Source organism: Patagioenas fasciata, chromosome 25, assembly GCF_037038585.1.
Source record: "Patagioenas fasciata isolate bPatFas1 chromosome 25, bPatFas1.hap1, whole genome shotgun sequence".
Classification (NCBI taxonomy): Eukaryota; Metazoa; Chordata; class Aves; order Columbiformes; family Columbidae; genus Patagioenas; species Patagioenas fasciata.
This window is the reverse complement of record NC_092544.1, coordinates 4,690,888-4,709,601: the sequence shown is the minus strand read 5'-3', so window position 1 is coordinate 4,709,601 and position 18,714 is coordinate 4,690,888. Positions and strand designations below refer to the sequence as shown.

Sequence of the window (18,714 nt, the reverse complement as noted above, 5' to 3'; positions counted from 1 at the left end):
TGCAGCACTGCCTCTCCCTTCAGATCTGCTCACTCAGCCGGGTCAAAGATGCACCTTTCAAGAAAATCACAGCAATTCCAAGAAAAACAGCTTCCCGCAAAGAGCTTTAATGACAAGAGAAAATGAGAGCCTGGCAAGCAGAGGGAACATCTCCTGCCTTCGGTCCTCGGCTCCTCACCAGAAGAGGCTGAGCAGCTGTTTCCTGCACTGGAATATGGATTTAAACCACAATTATGGCATGAAAGTCGAGGAGAGAGGTGATCTCTAGTCCTTCTGCACAAATCAGCCTATCCCAGAGTAATCAGAGGCTGCTTTAATAAGCTCCAAGAACCAGCAATGGGCCCCTCCATATGTCCACGAGGGGCGGGAGCAGGTCAGTACAACAAAGTAAAATTTGCAGACATAAATAGAATTAAATTAGTGGCAGAAGAGATGAATACTGAGTATCCAGCTGAGTATTTTAACCATCCGAATTAAGAGCACAGCTCTTCAGTTTGCTAAAGATCAGTTATGGCAACAGACAGTCACTTCTTCTCCTCTCAGCACCAATGAAGAGGCAGAATTACTGCTTGTGTCTGGTAAAATGTGCAGCGTGGCCGCCAGCTGGGAATAATGTAAAGAAAATGGCATCTCAGGGGTGCGGTTGGGGATGGGAGATTAATTTTTCAAGTGGAACATATTGCAACAGCTCTGCAGAGACAAATGTGGAGGGGAAGCTGAACCGCTTACAAAGAGATTGGATAACTTTGAAGATCAATTAATGGGACAAACACAGAAGGCTGTTTTCTTTTCTCGTGGCACCAAAGGACAGGTCTGGTTTAACAGGACAACTGTGACCATCCAGGACACCTTTCAAGCCAAGTTACTTACCGTGGGAGGTGCTGATGTAGCAGTTAAAGGCTGGAGATCGCTCCCAGCTAGAGCTGTGTCACAGATAAGGGCAGCCATGCACCTGCCTGTCAGTTACAATCAGAGCTATTAACACGGTAATTAGAAAGGTCTGGAGTGATCTAACTGAGCAAACAGTGCAACGAGACCTGGGGACACCAGGTAATGCAATGACTCAAAAGAAAACTGCTTGAATAAGATAAGTGCAATCCACTGACAGGTTTAAAACAGCTTCTGCAAGATGAGACTTTTCTGTCATTTGTCAGAGAAACACGAGATGCAGGAGCCCTCCCTGGCCATAACAAGCAAATCCTTAACAGAGCGGAAAGTTGAGGGCAGAGATCTGGGGCACAGCTGCAGAAGGAGCCTCTCATGTCCCTACCAAGGGCCCTTTGGGGGCACAAAACCAGGGGTACGGTCTCTCCTCTAAGTAAGGAAGGGGCTGTGTGTGTAAAGTAGGAAAGTAAATAATCTGTCTCTGGGTGCACTGCTTCCAATATCGCTCTTTTTAAGCCCCTTCCTGGTTATTGCTCCTCTTTCATGGCAGAGCAGTCACAGAATCCCAGAACGTCAGGGGTTGAAGGGACCTGGGAAGCTCATCCAGTGCAATCCCCCCATGGAGCAGGAACACCCAGCTGAGGTTCCACAGGAAGGGGTCCAGGCGGGTTTGAATGTCTGCAGAGAAGGAGACTCCACAACCTCCCTGGGCAGCCTGGGCCAGGCTCTGCCACCCTCACCCCCAACAAGTTTCTTCTCATCTTTAAGTGGAACCTCCTGTGTTCCAGTTTGCACCCATTGCCCCTTGTCCTGTCACTGGTTGTCACCCAGAAGAGCCTGGCTCCATCCTCCTGACACTGCCCCTTTCCATATTGATCCCCAGGAATGAGTCCCCCCTCAGTCTCCTCTTCTCCAGCTCCAGAGCCCCAGCTCCCTCAGCCTTTCCTCACACGGGAGATGCTCCACTCCCTTCAGCATCTTGGTGGCTGCGCTGGACTCTCTCCAGCAGTTCCCTGTCCTTCTGGAGCTGAGGGGCCACAACTGGACACAATATTCCAGATGAGGTCTCATCAGGGCAGAGTAGAGGGGGCAGCAGAACCTCTCACGACCCATCTATTTAGTGCCCATGTTATCAGTGCTGGGTTCCCAACAAGAGAAAAGAACTTGTAATTGTCTCACCCTTCCTGCACAAAACTTCAATACACATGGTGATGGGTACACAAAGACACACAAGAGAAGGGAACCCTGGATCCTTGGGAGATCTGAGGCTGCTCCAGGCGGTTCCCTACTTGCTGCAGCACACTCAGCAGTGAATCTCACCGTGCTCCTGCTCGCAGCCTTTATGTGTAATTCCCGAGCAGGTCTGCGGGCTATGTGGTGACTGCAGGATGAGGTCTCAAAGATATGTGCTGATTTCTAATACCTGTGTGATGAACCATGTACCATCATCCTCCCCTGTGCAAGAGAGGCCCTAATTCTCTTCGAAGGTGAAACACTCAGCTGGAAACAAGGCTGATGGAATAAGTGTACAATTACTATATTGCATCTTACAAATGGGGTTGCATTATCTAATCACATGTATAACAGGCTGCTTGACAAGACATTTCCTTGGCTTGCTGCTCTGACAGTTGCTATTGTTTCCTAAAGAATAATGGAAAGGCCGAAAGGCTCCAGGCAGGAATGTGAACAGAGAGCGATACCTACGCTGCACCCAGTTCCCTGTCACCGGGCTCAGAAAGTTGGGATAAAGGCCCTGCGGCTTCTCCACTCTGTTCAGGACTTTGCGGATGTTCATCACCTAGGAGAGATGAGACAAGAATGATGTTACTTTGCTGCTGTTGCGCTGTTGCTGAGAATGTGTAACAGGTCAGTGCTGATCCCTGGCTGAATGAGCACGGCAGCCTGGAATGCTGAGAATCAACTGGACTCCTCAGCACAATCTCTCCCCAGCTCTGTGAGGTGTTAGAAATGACTCTGAAACCCCGCAAGGCCCCGGCTCAGCAGTGGCAGCCGCTCATTGACAGCGGCCCAGGAGCAATCCCGAGGATTTGGGATCTGGGTGGGAACGTATGAGAAGCAGAGGGTGGTTTTTTCCATGATCCAAAGGGAAAGGAGTGGCAGGGATGAGTGACTCACACAGCACTTAAATTCACCACTTAGCATGATGAATTGGGGCCCTTAATTTCAACAACATGCAGCTCCTTTAATAAGCCACAACAGCCATTCCTATTCTCCAAAACCTCCCTTGGTTTCACCCCCATTAAGTCCATAGGCCTTTCCCATAGGGACAAAGTTAAATGCTATGCAGAATAAATATTCTATTATAAACTACAGAGCAGCTAATACACTCTAAAGCTTTTATAAAATTAGACAATTTGTACGCCAAAAGCTGGCTACGGACTTAACTCGGCGCTTCCAAGTAAGTCGTCAGGCTGCATAATATTTACTGAAGTTTAGTAGCGTGGCATATTAATGACATGTTTGAATAAAAGACACAGATGGACTTTATTCCTGCTAAAATCACACAAGTCCCAAGCTGCAAGTTAATGAGTTGATCTGTTCCTCTGAAGTCATTTCCCACAGGATGGGCTGTTTGAGCCCACATCATCCTACATTTTCTCTCTCAGAGGGCGCTGGGATGAACGTGATACACGTTCTGTGCACGCACCAGCAGGGGAAGGTTCTGCCCTTAGCCCTCTGCGATCTTAGGAGGTAAAAACATCTTAGGCTGGGGACAGAGACTTGACCCTGGCTCAAAATGCCACGGTTTGAACCCAGAATATTGATGCATGTGTAGTTTTTAATGCTGTGTCTTCTTGCCCTGGTGTTTTCAGCGCTTGCCTCTCCCCCCACCTCCTCTATTTCATTCCCAGGCATTTTCTTTCCATACCTGTTGCCTTTATTGGTCTTTTCTCAGCTCCCACCTTCCTCTGAGCAATTATCACTGTCCTCAGGAATCTTCAGCTTGTCTCCTTTATTTCAAACCATCAGGATCTTCCCTATAGTTTCCTGGGTTTCTCTTCTCTCCTGCTCACCCCACCTTATCGCTTCCCAAACGCCCCCTCCCAGTCTCCATTTTGCTCTCCCAGCTCCTTCCTTCCCGTCTCCTCTACAAATTCTCTTCTTGTTTCACAACTGACAGATCTGCACTGGAAATATCCTGGAAAAGTCCCATTTTGAGCTGTTTATCGGCAATCCCAGAACCTCTGTCTGTTTTCACCCCACTGGACAAGCCCCATTTCCTCTGGGCTCTTGGGGCAGTTTGGATTCTAACTGGAACTATTTGTCTCCCTCAAAGCTGGTTCCTCAGGGCCGTGCAGCGAAAGCCAATGACTTCGCTGGTATCCAACAGCGTATTTATTAAGTCGCTCTCACATGCACTACAAGATCACTTGTGGAAAAAAAAAAGCTCAAGGTAATGTATAATATTAATAGATTTTCAGTTACAAGTTACACAAAAGGAATCCAATATGTCAACTGTCAGGCCTTTCCTACACGAGAAACCTCAGCAGAAATGTTGCTGGCTGGAGTGTAACATTGAATGCCTGTTTAGAGTAAAAAGGTCTGCAAGTACAAGGCACTGCTATTAGGATATCAGAATTAACAATTATCTTTGCAGTCTGCAGCCAACAGATGGTTTCGTTTTGGCCGTGTCCTTGTCTGAGGAGGTTTTTGCTACAGTTTCACAGGCACTGGGAAGCACTTGGTACTTGCCTTTTCTGCAAACACCGGGTTGCCAGAGAGCTCCGAGAGGTGCAGGAATTCCAAGTGCAAGGTACCAAACTCCGCTAAGATGCTGCTGCCGGCCGATGCCCAACCCCAACTCCAGCTCATGCCGCTGCAAGGAGAGAAAAGGGAACTTTCATTGCCAGGAAAATGCAGCCAAAGCGCCAGGTCACCCCAGCACGGTGCAGATCCTGTGCTATGTGCATGTGGCGCACACCTTCTCCCAGCACCGACCATGTAAAGCTCATTATATAGAGATTTTTGGCACTCTCACATGGAGTTCCAGTGGGATGAGCAACAGTTTTATGCAGGACAGGGCAAACACACATAACGGGAAACTGCAGCTTTTATTGGGAGAGTAATCCCTCCCAAACAGATCAGCTTAAAGCAACTTGGCAAGAACACTGACAACCTGCCCCACACAAGATATTTTGGGATAAAAATGTGTCTCTAGGTAGCCTGGACTGAACTCTTGCATCTCAAATGTTCCACAAGTTCAACAAGGCTGCTGTTTTACGGAGAATCCAGACAGCCCACAAGCACCCTGTTTCAACACAATCCCACACTCGAATTGGACTGAAAACACCGCGCTGGTGCTAAACTCGTGTTCTGTGTCAGAACCGCAGAGGTGGCAAACAGCGTGGGAAGAAGTCAGTGGTACCAGGTGCCTCTGCCTCTGCTTTTGATGGACTGGGATCCTTTCTCAGGTTCTGTTTGTCTCCTCTCACCCTGTGAAATCCACACCAAGAGAGAAATCAGCACTGGAGCAAAGCGAGGAGTTCATTCTGGGGATGAGGAGGGCATCGCTTCTCCCTTAAACCTCAAACGCAAGGACACGGGAGGGCAACAATCACTGACAGCCTCACCCTTGGATTTGCTTTTACATTCGACCCATTCCTTCTATCCCACTGCCAGATTACAGCCCCGTGCCCTCCAAAATCAGGCGTGACAATCTCCTGTACCCTTAGGCCTTGGTCCCAAAACAGCCTCTGCAGGCGCTGGCCCGGGGGAACTTGGCTGAACCATCTCAGAAGTGACGTGGCTTTGATTTTACGCCTCTTCGCAAGTGTTTTGGGGTTGATACAGATGAGGTAACAGGTTTCCAGTGATGGGGGTGGCACTAGATGGCGCCTGCAAGCTTGGCTGGTACAAGAAAATGGGTTTTGTTGTTTACAGGAGGCTAAAAACTAATGATCTTTCTGAGGGGGTTGAAGTTTCCCCTCCATGTGATATACTGAAAACCATTTCAGGTCCAGAGCTGTTTGCTTCGCCTCCTGACAAAATAAAAACGCCATTAGATAAGCAAAACGTTGGTGCTGTTTCAAATTGCTCAGTCACTGCCAAACGTCGGCCTTCCCTGCGAACTGTCAGGAGGCTGCAGCACCGGCTGCTCATTTGAAAACAGTTTGCAGCTGAAACAGGTACCCCAGTAACATGGAGGGTGTGTGGCTGCAATCCCCGGTGCAGGCAGGCGGGTTGATGTTGGTGTTAATATCGCATCAGATGTATCTGCAGAACCCGGCAGCAGCCGGCCAGTGCTCTCACAGCGTTAAACAATCCCACGGTGTTCTCATACCTATAAAGAGTCAATTACTTTTTCTTTACTTACTGCACTGAAGGGACCTTGTAACAAATATGATCTCACAAACACGAACAGCCTCCTGAGCTCGTTCAAATGAGGAGCGCTTGGGAGCGACCAAACGGGGCCGTGTTTGTTGTGACAGGGGCTTTGTGGGGTCACAGTGGCCAACACGACCCTTCCTGGGAATATCCACCCCAAATATGTAGCTCGGCACAGCCTGCGGGGGAACCCTGGTCACAAACCACAGGAACACTCCAAGAGAGGTGGTGTGGAGGAAACGAGTGCATCTGCAATGCGTCCCCGGGTTAAAGAGCAGCCTGAAATGACCCCCTGCAGGAAAACACTTTCTCAGCATTCTGGACTGGGGAAACGGGGTCTCCACAGCTTCCCTGATTTATAACATCTCAGAGGAAACTACTGTTTAAAAAACCTTGGTCTTCAAGACAAAAGAAAATGCCCTCAGCTCTCTTTATGCCCCCAGATAAAGTGTGACTTCTATTAAACATCGTTGAGGGCTGAAAATGGCTTTATCCTCTCCTTCCCTCACACAGATCCAAAGCAGCAAAACAACATGAAGTCAAGAGACCAGGCGGGGATGATGAGGATGATCATGGAGATGCAGAGGGTTTAGGGGAGATGTGAAGGAGGGCAGGGGGCAGGGACCTGGAACAGGAGGTGTTGGGAGAGAAATCACAACGCAACACGCAGGCAGAGGGCAGAGAGCAGAAGCCCAAGAAGACCATGCACTCCAGGAGCTGGCAGACATGGCAGCTGGAGCAGCAGGATGGAAAACAAGCCTGGGCGAGATGTGATACGGTGCCTGTGTGGAAACAGAAGGGGACAGGGACACACAGCAGCGGAAAGGGACACAGGAAAAGGTGGTGTGAGGCGACAGGAAGAGATAAAGCGTTGGCTGTGGGAAGAGCTGGGGGGTGGGTGCGTTTGTATCGGTGGCCTCAAAAATGGATATAGAGAACTGACTCAAAGCCAGCGTTTGTTTCAAATATCTGAATGGCATTCTTAACCCACTCTCCCAAGCTTCCACCAGCAAAAGCCTACACACGCTGCAAGACTCTCCTTTCAAGAGATGAGGCCCCTCTGGAATTAGCACACCCTTGCAAAAGTAGAATTGGAGAGAGAATTCCTTCTTGCAAAACTTTGCTTTGCTTTGGCCCCGACATTTGGGTCAGCGTGCTCTCACAGCATTGCCTCACTCTGCCTCCACTTCCACACTCAATAACTCCCTTCCCCTTTGGGTTCACAGCCTTCAGCCGTTCATCATGTTCCTGCGGTAGTCAGACTTCAGGTTCAGCTCACTTCATCCTTGCTCCTAAATCAATTGATATTCTGAGCCCTCACAGCAGCTTCACGGCCCTGAAGTCAGAGCCGGAGCCAGTAATACAGGTTCTGAATTGTGGGCTTGGTGTTATTTTGGTTTTCTTTGCTCTTAGTCAAGGTCATCGGCAAAACATTTTGGGAACGTCTGGGCAGACACAGTCTGTTTCAATTGTCTCACAAAGGGCAGGGGAGGGGTTGGCATTTCTGTGAAAGGTTAGGCTGTGCCGAGCCTTCCTCAGCCACAAAGGAAACGGAGCATCTCTTCTGCAAAAAGAGACAATTAAAGTCGTGGTGGTGGCTCAAATCGTCACCGGGATCACGCGCAGGTGAGACAACTGAAGGGTGACAGTGATATTTGAGCAACGGACCCGCGTGAGCCAAACATTCGCAAGCCCCGCACTTGGCAGAGCCGCGAGCCAAACGGGAGACTGGGGCTGAGAGATGAATAATGATTTTCACGGCTGCTGCTCTGAGTTTTGCAAGAGGTGAGGATGAAAGGCTTTTGTTAACCCACATTTCCTGCTATCTCTGTTTCAGCCGCCACGCAGCTTTCACCCTGGGGGATTTGTTTGTAGGCATTAAAATGAGCCAAGGAGCCATTATTGGCAGGGAACACGGTGTAGTAGCGAGAATCAGAGACTGGGAGCCTCCAGCTCTGTTTGCTCAGAGATCTGCAACCAGTTACTTAACCCGGCTCCAACCTGAGAACAGCACCTACCTGACCCGAAATGTCACGGCTCTATCTGAAGGATACACCCGTGCCTGAGCGCTGCCTGCAGCGAGAAAACTAGAGGATCTGTATATTCCCTTCTAGCAGCAAAACCATCAGCCAGTCCCATCCGGTTCCATTTCTCACTTTTTCCAAACGTGGAACCTGGATAAATTCACATACATCTAGTTGGGCGCGCTGCAAAAATACAGAGAGCGCCGCACGCTACGTGCAGACTACAAATAACCTTTCAAAGAAAATGAGAGGATTGCAGCAGGGAGCCCTGCCAAAAGGTAGAGGAAGAAACTGCGGCTAGGCCAGAAATTAATAAAACACAGCTGGGTTTAACTTGAGTCACCTGCGATCTCTGCCAAGGCACCTCTTGGGTTTTGAGCTGGCAAAATAAATGACCTCGAAGAATCTGCACTAGAGGGGGCACCTCTGAGGAACTGCTGCTGTTCCTGCTCGAGTGCTGGTCTTTTACAAACAGTAATAAAATGACATGCTTGTAAGGACGGGTGTCTTGCCTGCCCAGATTTATGACGCCACGTGGGATGCCGGTGGGGGTGTTGAAAGCTGGCAAAAGTTTCTCTCCAAGTTCCAGAGCTTTACTCTTGAACACCTGTTAAAAGAAGAAGAGAGGATAAATACTTAATGGGCTGCCTGTGAATACTAGTCACAGTGGATTCTTTCAGATCCGCTTCTCGAATCCAACACACCGTTATAGAAAACGAAAAGCGCTGCGCTGTAAGAATCTGCCATTTCGGGTGAGCTGCGGCCCCCGTTCCACTGCACGGCAGATCTGGACCAAAAGTCACGCTGAGCTTTGGGATCTATCTGAATGTATCAAACCAGCCCCGGTCCCCTGCAAATCCCTCTGCCTGGGGGAGAGCAGCCAGAGCTGAGCACACCCCATTTCTGCCATCTGAACTCATCCACAGGTCACTCTTTGGGGACAAACCCTTTTCCCAGGGTGGAAGAGGATGTAGGGAGGTGAAACGACTGAATTAAAACCAAAAGGAATCTTTCTAGGATGAAGCACTGCTGGATATACAACATGGGTCTGCCTAGTTTGTGTCATCTGTTGCAAAAAACCCATGATTTCCAACAATCTTTGACTTGCAGCTCTTTTCTAGGAAGGGTTCGTGGTTTCATGGCTGAGCTGCTCCTCTTCCCTCTGTAAAGCCTCAGTTTTGGGCTTTCAAATCAAACGATAGCTTGCGGTGGCTCGCAGCACAAAGCCACCATACACAATTATTTTGGGACAAACTGATACAAACACTAATCTTTGCTCCAGAGATTAGTCCTGATCAAGGGAAGCTTGTAAGTGACTTAGGAGATAAAGCGCAAGCCTTTTACCTCTAGCCTCTCTATACCAGCCCAAGTGCTCACAGTAGTTCTCAGAAAGCAGGAATTTATTGCTCTAAAAATACAGCACGGAGGAAATCTGAGCTCTCCTGTGGGCTTTGCAGACCTTTGATCCACTCACAAGGAGCCAGGGGTTTGGTTCAGAAAGGAAAGCAAGAGACAGGGACTTGATTTTTGCCTTTCAGGCTGGTGACACTGACTGGGTATGTGACAGGCACTGCCCTGGCTGCTGAGCATCGCTGCTGACTGCACTTCAAGAGGTCACTGCTGGAGGTTTATGGTTTAACGTGGCTTCTTTTTGCTCTGTCGATCTGAAGCGCGTTGAAGTTGTGACAGAGCCAGGCCCTGAGTCGGGGTATTGAGTCTTTGAGAGTTTTCCCTGAAGGGAAATCACAGAGAGAAGTCATTCCTGGAACTCATTTAAAATGCAACTGAAGTGACAGAGCTGCTCCTGTGACTCCACGATTAACGGTGCCGCTATGCTGAGCCTTCCCGTCCCATTGCGGCGCACAGCACCCAGCCACGGGCTGAGCTTCCACTCCAGAGCCGGGCTGCCAGGTCCTCCGCTCACAAAACTCCCCCTTAAATCAGATTTTCCGCTCGCCTAAGACTCCTAGGGCAGGGGAATAATCTCTTCATCTCTACAGCCAGCTGTAAAATTCCAGTCCAGTCACATTATCAAACAGATTATGGCATTAAGGCCTGGGCTGTGCTGGGCTGGAGAGAAAGAAGAGAAGCGGAAGCAAGAGCCTCCTGCTTCAACCAGGACCAAACTACCGCTCCAGGCACCGGCCAGGTCGAGTTTTAAGCACTTTCCACTAACCAGGTGCCCTACTTAGTCCGAGACAGGGTCTGGAATGATGTTGGATGAATACTGCTCATGTTTAGAATACACAGGAACGAGTACAAAGACAAAGATCACTGCAAATGGCATTTCACCGGGGAGCAATGTGTCCGACCGAAAACACGTCTTGCTAGAATTGCCCACAGGAGAAAAGATCTTTGCAAATGAGCTGTGCTCGGTATGTGCAAGGTAATTATGCGCGACTTAATTAAAAGAACATTAGTGGCATTTCGATATTCATAAAAACGATAGGCTTAGCCTGTTGTTATGGAGGGATTATCTGATGCTCAGAGAAAAGCTGCTGGAGAACCCTTTCAGTTCATTATCGGTGACTGTGAGACACGCGGAGCTGCCGAAACAAACCTCTTCTCCGGTTAAGTAGTAGGCGGCCAACAGTCCTCCAATATAGCGGATGTTCACCTCAAACAAGGATGCTTCTCCGTTCTGAAAATACATAAGGATACACTTGATTGCAAAGTCTGTCCGCACAAACGGCAGCTACGGGGAACAGATTGCAGGCAGATCCTTGAGCCTCCCCGTCCTCACCCACAGCGCAACGCGGCTTTTCGGCAAAGATCTCATAGCACTTTGTTTGCTCTACAGTGACAGGTGGAGCCTGAAGGGAAGAAAAACACCAAACTGCCCATTTATCACCAGCTGACAATATGGAAATCAGTCAGGGCAGATGTATTGTCCATCCATCCAACCCTGCCTTGAGTTATGCCTTGCAAAAGCTCTGCGTTAGTTTAGGGGAAAATTTGCCCCTTGAAATGTTTTATTTAAAGAGACAACTGTACAACCACATGGAAAATGACTTTCTCCATTTTCTTCTGTGAAGAGGGCGCTGCGTTAGACAGATGTAACACACTTATTGCATTCAGTAGGTATTTTCTGTCATTGGAGGACTCACCCTGGTCTGCAGGCTCAGGGGGGACCTGTCTGTGGGGTGATGTCAAGGGTAGGTTTATGGAAAGACAAACAGCGCGATGGCACAGACGGACACGGGTCACCGAACCGCTCCACAACCCGCTCGCCTGGAACGAGTTTGGCTCTACCTGCTCAGCTGACCATCAGCAAATGTCAGAACGACTGCGTTCAAAACGCGCCTTTAAAAATACACGCTGCTTGGCCGTTGAATCTGCGTGGTAAATGGTTCACGCAAACGCATGAGGCCAAAAACCAGCAAGATCGTCCTCCAAGGCAGCGTTCGCAGTGAGGAGGGCAAAGCAAAGGGGCACCTGACCCTCTGCACCTTTCCAAATACCTGTGGGTTACAAAGCGGAGCGACGAGGACTGAAATTGTGTGACACCCGCTCCAAACAGAGCTGGTGGGCCCTGGAGTCGCCGCCTCGCTTCTCTGGGCTATCAGAGTTCCTTGTACATAGCCAATTTCTAATTAATTTCCCTCCTCCTTGTCCTCTGCTGTGCTTTCTGACTCCACCGATCAATCCATACCATTCATTCTTGTCTTTGCAGATCAATCTATTCTGCAGGCCAAGATTAAAAGCTTTTATGAAATCCAGATAAATTATCTCCCAGTTGATTTTGTCCCTTGTTTATCGATTCAGTAACGTACTGAGAGCACTCACCAAATTTATCAGATGTGGACTTCCTTTCATGAATATATGAATGCCAGTCGTGCCCTCCCAAATGATGCTTTCCTATAAAGGCAGCTGCACGCATTGTTCCCCCGGGGAGAACCATTTCTCACAACAGACAACTAGGCTGGCATTAAAAACATAGAAAAGTTTGCCCTGCACTGTGGGTTTGACATTCTCTGTGTGTCACTGGTGTGATCCCATCAGCTCTCCGACGAGAAACACAAGAGCTGGCTTGGAGATCGACAGTCAGAGCTGTGGCAAGAGGCCCCGGCCACAAAGTGAGATAAGGGACTGCATCCTTCATCTGCCAGCACCACGGGGCGCGTGGGACCAGAGCCCCCGCAAGGCTGACAGCAGCACTAAAAGGTGGCCAGGAAAGCTCCGAGGGCCGCGGAGAGCGAGTGTCTCTGGCCATTTTTAGATGTAAGGCCCGTCCTTCCAAAGCCAGGCTCAATGTGCTGCCGCTGCCCAAGTCCCAGCAGCGACAAACCAACAAAAAGATCAGTGTTTTCAATCTGAACCTACAGCATGGAGAAAGAAAAGTTGTCTCATTGCACGCAGACATTTAACTGGTGAAACAGAACTTGGTCTTTGATGAACAGAACTTCCTTGGACTATCTAATAATTATAGATGTTTTCATAACCCAGACCAAAACACAACAAGCATTAAGCACTGAATCTCATTTTCAGCCCGGCTGGAACGCTGGGCCGCGCACAGACTGAATTCGGGGTAAATCAGCACAGTAGTTTGGCCTTAAAAAAGAAAACCACTGAGCTGAGTGGTTTCTTCCCCCGCAAACTTCATAGTTCCCCTCCCCAAACGATTCTTAGAGAGGACTGTGATGAGAACTGGCCAAACACGCAGCGTTTCTGTGACACAGACAGACATTCCCAGTAACTGACTCACCACATTCAAGTCAAAGCTCTTCTCCACCCACTTCTTTGCTTCTTGGAATTCCTCCTCGAGTTCCATGATGTACAGAGTATCTAGGGCGTCCACCACCGTAGCTCCTCGAAGGCCTCCTGCATTGCAAACAAACAGCGCCATGAGAACACGCAGAATTTAGCTCTAAATGGATCTGCAGGAGCTGGGGTTGGAAACGGCTTCCAGTGCCACCACTGGGGATGTGTGGACGGGATCCAGCGGAGCTCTAACAGGAGCGGTGAGCTGTGCTACCCAGGGTGATTGCTTTGGAGAGGCCCATTTTTCAAACACCTGACACTTCTGAAAAGCCACCCCCAAGGAGCAGCTCAGGGTCCGCACTTTAAGCCATCAGCCGTGACTACAAGTCCTGGCCTTGTGTTCCAGTTCTTGTCTGGGCCAAAGCGGTTAGGCAACTCCATCCCCAACCTTTGTTCACCTGTAAACCCAAATTCAGCCTCTTTCTAACTCAGTTACAAGCATAACCCTCTTCTCAATGAGGGAAGAGAATTGTAGTTTTGTTGTGCAAGAGCATCCAAGGCAGGACTTTGACCGTTCTGTCCTGGTTTTGTGTTTGCTGTCTGGGGCACTAAGCACTTTTGCACCACGCCATGACCCAGAGTTTCCCACCACCAACACGTACACAAAACACAATTTCACCTGACAGCAGAGAGAGCAGAAACTCATCTCGATGAGCCCTGAACAGAGCGGGTGGCTCGGGGACACCTCCCTTCCTTTGGCTGGCAGAGCCGTCCCCATGAGCGCGATCACCGTTCTCCAGCTGAGGAAGCAAATGCTGACCAAGTACTTGGACCAACCGTGTCATCCACGTCAAAAAATGGCATCCCAAGCGCTGTCTTACACAAATGGGCTATAGGAGAACTTCCAATGAGAGAAATGACACGGCCAAGAAAACTATGGAAGGTGTATAGACAGACGATCTTGTAGCAGTTGAGATTAAATGAAGCTAGAGATGTTAACAACCCTGGGTTTGGAACACCTCAGTGCTGGAGTTTTCTTTCTCTCGGGGTCCCTAAGAACGTTCCTAACACGGGAAAGCAAAGGGTTAGAATCACATTGTGTCTCAAAGCTTGAATTCCAAGGCCATCACTTTCCTGGGTAACTCGCAAACACAAATCCCCACGAGGAGGGTTCCAGGCTGGAGTCCCCACCAGTCACAACCAGATGCACCATGAAGCCGCCTCCGCATCCCCGAACTCCACCGTCCCACCCGGCAGTCAAACCTCTCGCAGACTCTGGCAGCAAAGACGCTTGGATGAGGTTCAGGTTTTGTTTCTGCAGGAGAAACTGCTGGTAATGCCTCTGTCCCGATTATCTCCCTTTCCAGTGTAACCACAAAGACTCACACACGCTGCTCATGCCCAGGGGTTTTCCCCAGACGTTGCTATTTGGCTCAGGTCAGTTCCTTTTGTTCGCTAACAGACTTTAAACACTGCCCCCAATTCCCCCGGCTCTTTCATTGCAGGCTCAGATCCGTTTGGACTTCTGCAACACCCCCAGTGCTACTTCAACTCCAGTTCTGCTTAAGACAGGAAAACCCAGCTGGATGGACCATTGAGGAGCTGCTGCAGAGAGGGGGGAGGCAAAGGTGAGACACATGTCGTGAACCTTAAGACTTCGGTCTTTTCTTATTAAGGAAAAAAAAGCACGACTGTGTCTGATGTACACGGTACCTTTTCCTCACAGAAGTGCTCGGATCCAGCGATTTCCCGCAGGGCTCATTGATGCTTTCAGCATTCCTCTCCCGTAAGAAAGGCATCCTGCCTTATTTTGTTGATGTTACAAGATTGCAGTTTTGACACTTTGCAGCCAGTCAGCACATCATTGCTTTAATAAAAACCCAACCAAGACTTTAGCGCTCAGCCACAGCTTGCTGGCTCTCGGATGCTGTCTGCATCAGAAACAGGGGCTGTGGAAAAAGGATGAAGGCAGCAGAGACAACCTCTAGAAATCCATTTATTCCTGCAGGCTTGTGAGATGCTCATCTAACTGGAGCTATCTCCGAGAGTGCAATAGATGGAGTCAAACAGCCACTAGATCAACTGGTGGCTTCTAAATAACAACCGAGCTGATGTTTGGACGGCACGTTTTCCAAAAGCGGTGACCATGGAAAACAACATCATCGCAGTCAGAGCTGCTTTTATCAGCCTTAATGATTCTTCAGTATTAATGATTATGTGATTTTTATACACTTTCCTATTAGCAAGGGGAGCCACACCAGCTCGGCACAAGGCGGACGCAGGCAAAATGTTTTATAAAGCGAAGGAAGGGCAAGGCTGCCTGAGGCACAGCCCGTTACTGTGATATTCTGAGAGCAACACTAACAGGCTCCATTTAATTTGATGATATATTCCACAAAGCCTTTCATAATCTGCAGAGAGACAATGAGAGAAGTTGGATTCGCTCATACTAAACAGAGACAATAAAGTTACGATTTTCTGGGATGATTAATTGAAGTGAAAAATACTGCTTGAATTTATAGAGGCTTTGATGTTTTTAGCAAGTCAGGCCTTTAAATACATGAGTTGCATCGGGGATTAGGAACACGCTCGGATCCTCACTGAAGCACAGCTCGGAGCCGCTTCGCTTCCCTCCCCGTGTTTGCCGAAGCGGAGGGCAAACTCGCTTCCCCGCTGCTTTTTCTTTGTGTCATTTTAAACATTTGTTTTAAATATCCCCCTAAACACTGTGTATGTGACGAACCGCAGGCTGTGTGTTTTGTACAAGGGTCTCGCCGATGTTGCCTTTCTTCTGCACCAGCTTTGAAGCGACTGCAAACCGCGCGGCTGACACTTTTCCGGCAGCAAACAAAGCCATCGCGACACCAGGAGCCACCGTGTCAGCTCCAGCCGTCCCATGGGAACGACAGAAAAAGAACCTCCTTCCCCTGCACAGGCCTGCAGAGCAAACCAGGCGTCAGGACGTCACTGCTGTGCTTCTGTCACTTGGCAGGACAGAGGGGACGTGTCGGAAGGGCCCTCACCTCGCTGTGCATGCTGCTGCGTTACCTCTGTGCTCCAGGAGCATCTTCTGCTTCATCAGCCCACGACACAGCTCCTGACACAACCTCCAATGGCTCTGATTGTGCTCGGCTGTCAAAAGATGGAGCTATACATAGCCTAGAATGTTTGTTGCAATGTATATGCACCCATTTAGAAAGGTGGTGGTATCTGCTTGACATGCTGCTTATTTTGAGACATGTGGAAAAATAATCACCTTTCCAGATCTACACATTCTAATGTGAGGGATTTAATCAAAGGGGAAGCGGCTTCAAAAGGAAAGGGAATCAAAACCTACTCTGTCACTTGTGACTCTTGCTGACACTCCCCTCTCTTAATTACGGGTTTCAGCCTCATTGTACTCTCGCTGAGGGAGGTTTAAAGTAGAAACCAAGAAACCCTCAAAAGAAACTCGCACCCAAAAATGGAAACAATGGCTTTTAAGCAACACTCGGTGTCTAAGTTTCCACCTGTCTCCACAAGTCTAAGGGCCTGTCTGCTGTGAAAAGCCGCCCTGGATCCTGCTGCAATCACTTTGCGATGGGGAGAGGGACGGTCACTTTGTGATGGGGAGAGGGACGGTCACTTTGTGATGGGGAGAGGGACGGTCACTTTGTGATGGGGAGAGGGATGGTCACTTTGTGATGGGGAGAGGGATGGTCACTTTGTGATGGGGAGAGGGACGGTCACTTTGCTGAAGGCCAAAAGGGAAAGTGTGCCTGTTGGCCACAGCCCTGGGCTCCACATCAGCTCCTGCGCTGCCCAGTGAGCGCCCACGGCCATTCCGAATGGGAAAGAGGAACCCTCCAACTGGGAGCAGTGGGAAGAACCGAGACCTCAGGCAGAACACAGGGACACTTGGCCAGGGGTGTTTCTAACTGAAGGACTTCACACAGCTCTTGTGACAGCAAGTGACAGGGTCTCTGCCTGGAGCTTCATCTGCAGAGAGTTCAGCTCATGGTAGCGGCACAAAGGTTCGTCTCTTCCTGAGCTGAAGGAGGGTCTGTGCCACCCCGTCCCAGTGGATTTGCTCTTTTGTGCATGAGAAGAATGGAGACATCCATGTAGGCAACAAGGCTGCTCTGTTCCTGCTGCCACCCACCCACCCTTGTGAGCACTGTCACAGAAATCACTGACAAACGTTACGTTAATTAACATAATGCTTGTGAAAGGTGCTGAATGGAGCACTCGGTGGAGAGGAGATGGCATTGTACGCACACCATGCCCCACGGCCGCAGCGGAACGTGCTGGAACGCCGGCTTGGAGGAACAAGAGGATTCAAGTGATACAGAAAGGCCTTCATGGGTATTAATGGCAGTGCCATCTCTAAAAACCACTGATGAGCCCACAGCAGCTTGTTCTGTGCTGGGGTAGGTGATCTGAATAGAAGGGCTCATCCGCTTCTCCCATCCCTGACCGTCCCCGCTGTCGCTAGCTGAGGTGTTCCATAAAGCCACGTGCACAGAACCACAGAATGTCAGGGGTTGAAGGGCCCTGGAAAGCTCATCCAGTGCAATCCCCCCATGGAGCAGGAACACCCAGCTGAGGTTCCACAGGAAGGGGTCCAGGCGGGTTTGAATGTCTGCAGAGAAGGAGACTCCACAACCTCCCTGGGCAGCCTGGGCCAGGCTCTGACACCCTCACCCCCAACAAGTTTCTTCCCATCTTTAAGTGGAACCTCCTGTGTTCCAGTTTGCACCCATTGCCCCTTGTCCTGTCACTGGTTGTCACCCAGAAGAGCCTGGCTCCATCGTCCTGACGCTCCCCCTTTCCATATTGATAACTCATGTTTACAACCCAGGTTTGCTGGGGAACAACAAGGGATGGTCACAGGTTAGCACAATGATCCAGGCATCGCTCACATACAAAGGGCCCAGAGGACATGCTTACATTTTTTTTAGGAAGTTAAGATGATCTACTGAGCAAAAACCACACTCTTCAAACCACAGAACTGCCTTTTATCAGGAGTCTGTGACATTATCCTGGGTTCAGCTCTTCCTCAATCTCTGTGGGAGCTACACAGAACAGACGACGGTCACAGCGGAGAAAGCCACAAGTTTCCACACGGCTTCTTGCAGCCAAGGTCAAAACCTTCGACTTGAAAGCCCCTCTGCCCCCCGCGGGCAGACAACAGCGAGCCGAAAGGCACCGTCCTGGGGAGATCTAACAGCAGCTACACGGCTGAGAAGTGAGCAGGGACTAGAGGACAAAAATCAGGAAAAGAAAGGGAACAGAACCAGACCATGCAGAAAAATGAAAACCAAAGAGACTGCAGAGCACTTGCAAGAGCATCCAGGGTATTTTCAACGCGTTTCCTTGGCATCGGAAAATAGATTGTGTATTTTGCTGCGCTCAGAAAATGCTTTATCTTTCCCTGCTCTGTTCCTGCTCTATCAGTTCAAACCGCTCAAGTGTTGCCTGGAACAGAGGAAATCCGTCAGCCCTCTGGGCCGCGGAGCCTCATGTCACCTTATCCACCTTCGAGACGAAGCCCTGTCACCCGTCCAGCAGGAGCGGGCCCGGGGTCTGTCAGCGGCTGCAGTAAGGTGTCAGTGACTCACCGAGGAGCGAGCAGACAATAGTCAGGGAGCAGAGTGACTCACTGGGAACAAAGCACGTACCTCAGCGGGTTTCTATACCTCAGCGGGTTTCTATTCAGCAGGATGCAGAATAACAGGCCCAAAGAGAAGGGACAGCTGGGACAGCCGGGACAGCCACT

General features: G+C 49.6%; 1 protein-coding gene across 2 annotated transcripts in view; it reads right to left on the bottom strand.

The window, feature by feature from the left end:
- Positions 1-18,714, bottom strand: part of MAN1C1 (mannosidase alpha class 1C member 1) — a 63,288-nt gene that overhangs the window by 6,326 nt on the left and 38,248 nt on the right. The window contains exons 1-6 of one of the 2 annotated variants that reach the window (XM_071799200.1): positions 13,636-15,795; positions 12,961-13,076; positions 10,816-10,896; positions 8,768-8,862; positions 4,600-4,723; positions 2,590-2,683 (exon numbers count right to left, since the gene is read on the bottom strand). In XM_071799200.1, the coding sequence (XP_071655301.1) occupies positions 2,590-2,683; positions 4,600-4,723; positions 8,768-8,862; positions 10,816-10,896; positions 12,961-13,076; positions 13,636-13,801 (676 nt within the window). In that variant the 5' untranslated portion in view covers positions 13,802-15,795. Of the gene's footprint in view, positions 1-2,589; positions 2,684-4,599; positions 4,724-8,767; positions 8,863-10,815; positions 10,897-12,960; positions 13,077-13,635; positions 15,796-18,714 lie in introns of those variants that run through there. The other variant, XM_065857184.2, reaches the window with a different exon arrangement.